We start from the raw sequence: 10,138 nt of genomic DNA, 5'->3' as shown, positions 1-10,138 counted from the left end.
CCCAGCCCGGCCCGAAATATGAGCCTAAAAATTTGTCCAAGCCCGGCCCGAGAAAAAAATGGTAGGCCCGAGCCCGGCCCGGTCATATTAAAATTTTTTTTTGCTTTTTTTATTAAATAAAAAACTTTAAAATATAATAAATCAAATACATTTAAAACATAAAAATAAATATTAAAACAAAAAATAAATAAATAATGGGACTAAAATAATTATTAAAATAATACATAAATTAAAAATATAATAAAAAGTAATTATATTAAAATTGAAAAATTGAAACAAATTAAAACTAAATTAAGAATTAAATTATATTAATAACAAAAGTTTTACAATATCAAAATAACATCAAAACAACAAAAAAATTAAAGTAAAAGTACTAAAGTTATTTAAAATTAAAAATAAAATTTTTTTAAAATAATTTAATATTAAAATCGGGCCAGGCCGGGCCGGGCTCGGGCCAAAAAAATCTTACCCGAGGCCCGGCCCATTTTCTAAACGGGCCTCGTTTTTTGTCTAAGCCCGTTTTTCGGGCCTATATTTTTACCCAAACCCTCCCATTTTTCGGGTGGACCTTCAGGCCGGGCCGGGCGGGGCGGCATGCACACCTCTATTAACCGTAGAAGTAGATAGAAATTTTTAACAGAAGGACCAATATGTACTTTGATCTAAAGTATAAGGGTTAATTTACTATTTTTTAATTGAGAGTATAAAATGTAATTTAACTCTTAATATAAAAAACTCCATATAATTTTTGTCTTATTTTTCTTTTATGATAAATATATATTTTTATTTTTCATTTCATGTTTCATCACATAGTTAATGTTCCATTCTAGTAAAAAATAATGAAAAAACTATTTTGTCATAATGAAAGAAAAAATGATTGTTTACTATTCTAATAATAAAAAAAAGCTATAAAAATAAATAAATAACAATCAATTATTTACTTTAAAGAAAACAATCTAATTATTTAAATACTTAATTTTAATCGCAAATCGCTCCAAATCCTTTTCTTTTTCAAACGATCTTCAACCGCTTAGTGTATTCTGGTAATTTCTGTTTCAAATTAGTTTTTCGTTTTCTGATCATATAAACTTCATCGAAACACGGAATCTTTTGTTTCTTCTTCTCTTTTGCTGGAGTTTTTGCTTTAATTTTCGGTAAAAATTTCCTACTAGTCTTTGATTTTGGTTGTTTTCTCATTGGTTGATCTTTACGACCCTCATGGAATCAAAGACCTGAAAGTTTAAAGGGAATTTTCCTTACTTTCTTGATAAAATTCAATTTAAAACATTCCAAGAATTTAAGTATTTTTCCCACCTTGTGATTGGTAATTTTCCACTTCTTAATTCTTTTTGAATAATTGAGTTATCTACTTCGTTTTTAGATGATTATTGTTATGATTATTTGAAGAACAGCAACTTGTGTACATGGAGTTTATTTTGTTTTAATTGCGTGACAGGTATTCGATGCTTAGTTACATGTTAAACAGAAACCCAGAATGATCCTATCAATGCAAGAAAAGTCACAGTTTATTCCAATTTGCAATCATTTTTTTCTTTTTCTTTTTTGTGTGTGTTTTATCTTGTTACGATTAGACTTGCTCATATTCATTTTCGTTCAGTATGCTGTTTTTGCAATTAGATTTTCATTTTTCTGGGTTGTTCTTTTAAAAAATGAATGATTTTGCCTAGTACTCTAATTTAAGTTGTGTTTTTATGTTATGGGGGGCTAAAATGATTAGTATTCTTCTCCAGCAAAGAGAATGAAGCCAGAGGTTTCTTCGTTGAATCCCTATGCAGCATCATACATACCACTTGCCAAAAGGGAGGGTTCCATAGCTAAAGATATTAAGCCTGGAAATGAGTCTGCTTGGTTTGATCCTTCCTCACGTAGCAATGCTTCACTTGAATCTGCAATCCCTGGCATTGGAAACCACCCGGTTGCACTGAAAAGCGACCCTGGTCATGGTTCTTTGATGCAAAATCAGGGTGAAATGAGTGGCGAGCAGATTATGGATGAGGAATTCGACATGGATTTGGAGTATCTTCGCATGATGTTCCCCGGTTTGTCCAATGACTCTGTTCTGGATGTCTACATGGCTAATAATGGAGACTTAGAAGCCACTATTGACATGCTGAACCAACTTGAGGTAAATTTTGCCTATCTTTATTTTATAATTTATATAACTTGATTGTCTGAGTGGTCTTGCTGGATTCGTTTTCTATATTATTTTCATCTCGAGTGTTTCCTATATTATTAGCTCCTCTTGCTGTTCCATCCTGCAGATTTCCAAATGTCCCTCTATGAAAGTGCTAGTAGTGAAGTAATTGAATTTACGAATAATTTTCTGATGTTGTGGGTAACATATTTCACTTGTTTTTAACAGTATGATATCAAAGAGTTAAGGATGTTAGTCTGCATTCAGGCCTATTTCAGCATAACCATAGTTTTTCTTCATTTGTTTTTCCACCTGTTTTTGTCTCCCGCCTTTTGAACTTTCATATGATTTTCTACATTGATTTATGTCAATGATTTCCCTACATATTTGTTCTTATGGATCGTATACCCTCAGACGCTTTTATTGTTTTTATTCACCTCACTTTCAGTTGAATATATTATAACTGAGGGTTGTATATTAGTGTTATCTTGTTCATATAAATTTGTTTGGAAATTTACCTATTCTATAATGCCATTAATAATGTATCCTAATTTGAATATTGGGGATAGGATGTTTTCCTCATGCTGCTTGCTTCTTGTTTACTCATTGTACGACAAGTTCTTTCCTTGGTTTCATTGGAAGTGATTTCTGGAGTATTTGAGATATTGATTCTTGAATTAGTTTTTGGTTGGGATTAAAAAATGCACCCTTTTGCCCTTATTTCGGTATTCATGTACACTGGATAGTTCTCTTTGTTAGATGTACACTGTTGAGTCCTCTGACACTCTTCTCGACACATTGGATATCGGTGATGTCTCTGAATCTATCTCTTCAGCAAACTGTGGTGCTCTTAAACTGAAGAATGTGGCAGGTGAAACCGGCGCATCTTCATCAGGCTCTACAGAATCAGTTGTTACCTCCCGACTGACATAATCAGAAGGGGTTTCAGTGTTTCTAGTTTTAGTTGTATGTCTCAGTGGATAAGAAGTGTACACAAGTAGGGTTCTTCTTCAAGGTTGAGAAATGTAGTACTTTGCTTTTAACGCTTGAAGGATTTAACATTGGATGTATAGTTGCATGCTATAACATTTGTTTGCTGAAAGTGGCAGTTTACATGCAAATCAAATCATAGTTTTCATCAGAAATGAAAAATGATTCACATTTGTTGATATTGGTGTATTATTATGATTTAGGTCTTAACCATCTTTTGATAGCTTTAGCTGTTGGGGTCACATCTTGGTCGCTCAACTTTTTCTACATTTGTTTGGCGATGGAAGAGTATTTGTTTTGTTTATGCCTTTGCTTGGGGTTCATTTTCTCTATATACTATAATAACTTATATTAGAAGTAAGATTGTATTTTACTCTCTACTAAAAGAATAAGATTGTATTTTACTCTCTACTAAAAGAATGGTCAAATTAGTTCGTGTACGTAAGATCAAAGAGTAAACTAATTTTTTTGTTAAAAATTTCATCTATTTTTATTGTTAAAATTAGTCCTTATATGTATGCATAAGGTACACGTGGTACACCACATGTATCTGTTTGATTATTTTTATTGTTAACAATTGATCTTTTTACATAGTTTGTGATATATGCACAAATGAGATGAAATTTATTAAATTTTATTAACTGAAGCTGTCAATTTTTAAATTTGGAAAATTAGTCGACTTGCAATGACTTTTTGGATAGGATCAAACATTCTTGGATTGAGATATCTTCATAGCGTTTGGAGATTCTTAACTTCGATACACATTTTGAATCACTTGAACTCTCATATATAATGAAACTCATATATGATAAAAATTATGCCTAAAAAATAGAACTCATATCACTGAATATGTAACGACCCATATTTTACGGGCACCAGAAAAACGAGTTTAGGGCTTCCGTCTTAGGAAAATGAGTTCGTAAATATTTATAAAAAAAATATTTACAAAGTTAGTTGTAAGTTGAATTAGATTTCAATTAAGTGAATTTATTTTTAATTAGAAGTAATTAGTAGAAAGGATTAAATTGAATAGAGCATAAAAGTTTAATCATAGAATAGAGAAAGGATAAAGAATTAAATTAGTAATTAAACTAAATTAGTGAAATGTGCAAGTTAGAAAATAAATACATGTATATTTAAATTATTAGTACAAGTGTATATAATATATAAATTTACTTATAAATTAAGCAAAAGATATTTACTTATTATTATTATTATTATTATTATCATCAATTAATTGAGATAATGACAAATGTATGGTGATGAAATATTACATGTGTACATGTGTGTATGAATACACATTTAGTATTTTTATTTGTATTAATTAGATATTTTATTATTAATTATTAATTTAGTAAATGAAAGAAATAAAATGAAATAAAGAATAAATAAAAGAAAGAAAAACAAGAAAAAGAAACAGGGAAGAAACGAAATAGAAAGAAAGAAAGAAGAAAAGAAAAGAAAAGAAAAGAAAAGAAAAAGGAGAAATTAGGATTTGAAAGCTTGGAAGTTAAATTGGTAAGTCAATTAAGTCTCTTTCTTAGTGATTTTGATGTTTTTGAAGTTCTAAAGTTGAATACTTTTGAATTTGTGTGAAAATATTGAAAGATGATAGACTTTTAAGTGGGGTTTATGTTGAACTAATGATGAAATTAGGAGTTTAATTGATAGAAATTTTGATTTAAATAGATTAAAGGATTGAATTGTAAACAAGATTATAAGTTTTGTGTTATAGGGACTAAATTGATAGAAATTTAAAATTATGGAAAAATGATAAAAGTTTGATGGTTATATTAAAGTTTTGATGGAAATTGAATAAGGAAATAATATGAATTATAAAAAGGAAGAAGATGAAAATAGTTAGCACAAATTTGGGATTTAGGTTAAAGTTGCATGGAAAGTTATTATTTTCTATAAAATAAGTGTGTTATTAATTAATTATAATTATTCTAATTTTAGTAGCAAACAAGGTAACCGAGACGTTGAATGCGAAGGGAAAGGAAAAAGTGATCGAGGAGTAGCTCAAGAAAATATCGGTTTGTATTACCTTAATTCAAGTTATTTATTATTAAATGTTTAATTTCAATATATGTGCATGAAAAATGAAATTGAGGTAAGTAGTGATATTTGAATTGAATGAGAATTGGATTTGATTGATGAATGTATACATGTGTGAAATTGAATTGTATAATGATTTTTGGTGAATTTGAAATTGTGATTGAATTGTTATTGCGATAGATTTGAATTCGAAGGATTATGATCAACTAAAAGTGAAAGTGAAAGTGATATGAATATGTGATTTCAATACCCTATTAACTAGTCGGGCTAGGGTGGATATAGTTGGCATGCCATAGGATAGGAAGAGTTCAGGGATTTTTCGACCTCGAGTCGATGAGACACTTGGTGTGTCATATTTACTTCGGATAGATTCAATGAGGCGTTGGTCGCCACTTTGCTTCGGCTTAGCCGATGAGACGTTGGTCATCACTTATTTGCTTTGAACTATCCGATGAGGCGTTGGCCACCACTCTGTTGTGTTTGGTTGGATCCGTGTATCCTCCAAAGTCCGAGTGATGTTAATAGGGGAAATATATGTGAAGAGAAAAATTAAATGAAATTGATAAATTAAATTATTGAATAAAATGAGAAAGTGATATTATAAGATGAAATGAGAAATACAATTTGTGCTATGAGATTGAAGGCTTAAAACCAAGGTTCATGAATTTTTCATATTTGAATGTGAATTGGATATTTATTTGTGATTGAAAGATGAACCAAAGGTTCATGAATAGTTGGTAATCTTATTGATGAAATATTGAATCAAATAATGAAAATGATACAATGGAAATATGATAACTTGGTATGAATTATATGTATAATTTGTTAATTATCTATGCATGTTTATGATATTTTTTTTATTTGCTTTAATTTGAATTATGGTAATACCACTGAGTATTTCCAATACTCAGCATACGGTTTGTTTCCATACGCAGGCTAGGTAAAGTTGAAGTTTGGTGCAGCATCCGAGTCAATCCTGACCTCAGCTTAGTTTCTAGTGATGAATCTATCTTTTGGAAATGTGGCATGTATTAGTTTTGTTTTAGTCACTTTAATATATTTATGTTTTGGGTATAAGTAATTTGTAACTTTTAAAAAGTATTTGAAATGAATAGATGAATGTTATTTGATCAAGATTTATAAGTCAATGTATTGGGCATGAATTAGATGTGTTTGATGTAACACCCCTTACCCGTATCCGTCGCCGGAATAGAGTACAAGGCATTATCGAGAAGCACGAAACACTTACAGATAATTTAAATACATTTTCATAACAATTTGTTTCGATTTCATACTATTTCATATTTAAGCTTTATTCACCAAAGTATTTGAAATATCATCTTTATGCAAATAGTACACATGAGGTACATAATTCCATAATTATGAATGAACACATTTATCAAACATATTCCATGTTTTTATATATATCATAGTTTCATATTTCCATGTATCAGTTACCACCACTTCCTAGTATTTCAGACAAATACGTGTAACAATTCATAAATATGCAATTCATTAATCTTCCTACCAATCACGATTTAAATTGCCAAATCACTTATTGAGCCCAATTTCAATGTTCACTAAAATCTATCATATAAATTTAGATGTACGTATTCATCAATAAATTCCATGTACAGATATCATTATCTCATATTTCCACATACATTTACTTTCTACATTTATGAATTCAAATAGCATATACAAGACATACCAATGTATTTCAAGTATATTTTCATGATATTTCATTTCGAACTCAGATTATTTCATACTAGAAGTTTTCTCATTAACTCATTTGGAATACCAATTCATACGGATAATACACTCAAAGCGTAGAAATACATAATCACAAATGAACTCATTCATCAACCAAGTTTTATGCTTATGTCTCATCAACTCATATTTCCTTATGTCGCATAATTCCATGTAATACTTACCAAACTTCTTCAAATTAGTGAACATCTTGCGGAATTGAGTACTTCGTTTTCTCGATGCCATAGTTCAACTATGGTCTTACACATCTTCACACAATGATGCCATAGCCCAGCTATGGTCTTACACATATTCATATATCGATGCCATAGCCCAGCTATGGTCTCACACGTAATCACATATCACATATCGATGCCATAGCCCAGCTATGGTCTTACACGAATCCCATATCTCACTGATGCCATATCCCAGATATGGTCTTATACAGTAGCATATATCACACCGATGCCATATCCCAGATATGGTCTTGTACGGAAATCACTTGTCACTTGTAGCCGAAGCTACCACTATTCACTGATCAGGTAGCCGGTACTACCACTTTTCACTGATCAGGTAGCCGGAGCTACCACTTTTCACTGATTAGGTAGCCGGAGCTACCACTTTTCACTGATCAAGTAGCTGAAGCTACCACTTTTCACTTGTCATTTGTCATTGATCAGATAAGTGTAGCCGAAGCTATCACTTATCACTTTCACTTTTCCTTGATCAGATAAGTGTAGCCGAAGCTATCACTTATCACTTGTTGCCATGGTCCAACCATGGTCTTTTCCTTCAATTCATCTTGTCACTGAACTGAAATGCTCAATTTGATCATTTATTCAATTTTCATGCTTTTACATTATTCACGATTTTATCATCAATACATATGAAATAACACATCATGAAATTCATAAAATTAACAAATAATCACTAAAATTTTAGCCATATAAACTCACAAGTTCAATTTTTATATTATAATGATAATCATAATTTCATAATAAATATTCCAAATAAATTATTATATCATTTCTAATTCAAAATTTATCGATTATAATCGGGCATGTGATCAATTTATACACGAGTCATTCATATATATATATGTATATTTTTCCTCCTCCTTCTCTCCATCCACATCCTTAGTATAAACAACACACTTGTAGGTAACATTATCCATAATTTTCACTATCTACTTATGTGAATATTCAAGCTGTCCATTTGTGTCATAGTCACTAAATTATTTTTATCTTGAGCTACAGAACTCAAAATTAAGATCCATAAATTTTCCCAGAAACTAGACTCATATGTCTTCTTACCATAAAAATTTCATAATTTTCGTTGGGCCAATTAATACAGTTTATTCATTGAAGTCTCCCCTGTTCTGCTGTCTGACAGTTCTGACCCTTCTTCACTAAAAATTAATTATCTTCTTGTACAGGATTCAAATGATGTCCTCGCTTATTTCTCTTGAAAATAGACTCATTCAGGATTCTAAACATATAAATTTAATTCCATACTTATTTTTATCCAATTTTTTATGATTTTACAAAGTCAGAACAGGGGAACCCGAAATCATTCTGACCTTATCTCATAAAATTCATCATATCTCATGATTTACAATTCCATTGCTTACATCATTTCTTCTATAAGAAACTAGACTCAATAAGCTTTAATTTCATATTTTATTCATCCTCTAATTCCATTTATAAAATTTTTGGTGATTTTTCAAAGTTAGACTACTGATGCTGTCCAAAACAGTTTTAGTGCAAAATGTTAATTTCTATTTTGCCCCAAATTTCACAATTCATACAATTCAGTCCTTGCTCAATTAACCCCTCAATTAGGATAATTTTTTCAATTAATACTTTTTCTAGACATTATAAGTTATTTCATAACTATTGAAATTCATAATTTCCACATAAAACTCTAACTTCAAACTCTTTTACAATTAGGTCCCAAACATTCACTTTCTATTCAACTCTTTTAAAAAAATCAGCATATAAACAATTTGAAGCTCTAATTACATGCCAAATCATCATATACTTCCAGCACATATTCATATCAACTTTCAATTTCTTTCATAGAATCAAAAACTAATGAAGTCAACAAGTGGACCCAGTTGTAAAAATCATAAAAACACAAAAATTTCAAGAAATAATCAAGAATTGAACTTACTTGAAGTAAAAATATGAAAAACCAGCTTAAGGGAACTCTTCCATGGCGTTTTTTCTGATGAGAATGCATAAAAATAAAGAGAAATCTAGATAATTTCACTTTAGTCCTAGCTTTATTAAGTAAAATTTTCAATTTTCCAAATTTGCCCTTAATTCTCCTTATTTTCTTGCTGATTTCATGCTCTTGCCGTCCAGCCCAAATAGACCTTGGGTCTATTTACCTTTTAAACCCTCTTTCTTTTATCATTAAGCTATTTAATCATTTCCCATAATTTTACATTTGATACAATTTAGTCCTTTTTGTTCAATTAACTATCAGAACTTTAAATTTTCTTGATGAAACTTTAATACTAACTTATTAATACTCCATAAATATTTATAAAAATATTTATGGCTCGATTTAAAATTTCTGAGGTCTCGATACCTCGTTTTCGATTTTAATTATTTTAGTATTTATTTTTAGTACACTATTCACTATTTCAAAATTTTTCCTAACTTCACATTTAACTTATACTCACTAAATTAATAATATTTCCTACTCATTTTTCGGATTTAGTGATCTCAAATCACTGTTCTGACACCACTGAAAATTAGGTTGTTACATTTGATATGAGAAAATAGCTTTAAAATGGTGAAAATTCATGTTTTCACACGGCCAAGTCACATGGGTGTGTGCCCAGGCCATGTGGTAAAGTCAGAATTGCCCACAAGTTAGTCCCACGGCCGTGTGAGAAAGTCAGATCTGCCCACGGGCGGGCCCCACGACATGGGAGCCCTACTGGCAGGCCACACGGGTATGTCCCAGGCCACACGGGCGTGTGCCCCTATTCTCAAGGAAAAGTTTCTAAAGTTCCCGGCTTAATCCCAAATCACTTCCTAAGTATATTTTGGGTCTCGTAGGTCCATATTAAGGACTTAAAGGTGGAATTTGAGAAATTTTAAATTGAAATATAGATTTATGACTCGGTGTTGTTCGTTATTAGCGTTTAATTTCGGTAATGTCTCGTAACCCTAT

At 30.7% G+C, this 10,138-nt stretch overlaps 1 protein-coding gene across 7 annotated transcripts; it reads left to right on the top strand.

The window, feature by feature from the left end:
- Window positions 1-931: 931 nt before the first annotated feature.
- On the top strand, window positions 932-3,324 carry LOC107903294 (polyadenylate-binding protein-interacting protein 5). Of its 7 annotated transcripts, none has more exons than XM_041112738.1 (3): window positions 932-1,043; window positions 1,752-2,146; window positions 2,915-3,324. In XM_041112738.1, exons 2-3 carry the CDS (start codon window positions 1,760-1,762, stop codon window positions 3,086-3,088), a joined length of 561 nt encoding a protein of 186 aa, XP_040968672.1. In that variant the 5' UTR covers window positions 932-1,043; window positions 1,752-1,759; the 3' UTR covers window positions 3,089-3,324. The 7 variants fall into 7 exon arrangements, with proteins under 7 accessions (XP_040968672.1, XP_040968673.1, XP_040968671.1 ...); XM_041112739.1 differs by having other exon boundaries at window positions 959-1,043; window positions 1,739-2,146; XM_041112737.1 differs by having other exon boundaries at window positions 998-1,154.
- Window positions 3,325-10,138: the final 6,814 nt, after the last annotated feature.

This window comes from Gossypium hirsutum, chromosome A05 (assembly GCF_007990345.1).
Source record: "Gossypium hirsutum isolate 1008001.06 chromosome A05, Gossypium_hirsutum_v2.1, whole genome shotgun sequence".
In the NCBI taxonomy this organism is placed as follows: Eukaryota; Viridiplantae; Streptophyta; class Magnoliopsida; order Malvales; family Malvaceae; genus Gossypium; species Gossypium hirsutum.
Note: the sequence above shows the minus strand (reverse complement) of the source record. Positions and strands in the feature narration are given on the sequence as shown.

Coding starts and splice junctions, on each gene's coding strand:
- LOC107903294 (XM_041112738.1), top strand. CDS start 1,760: ATGAAGCCAGAGGTTTCTTCGTTGAATCCCTATGCAGCATCATACATA. Junction 2,147..2,914: donor ACATGCTGAACCAACTTGAG/GTAAATTTTGCC, acceptor TCTCTTTGTTAG/ATGTACACTGTTGAGTCCTC.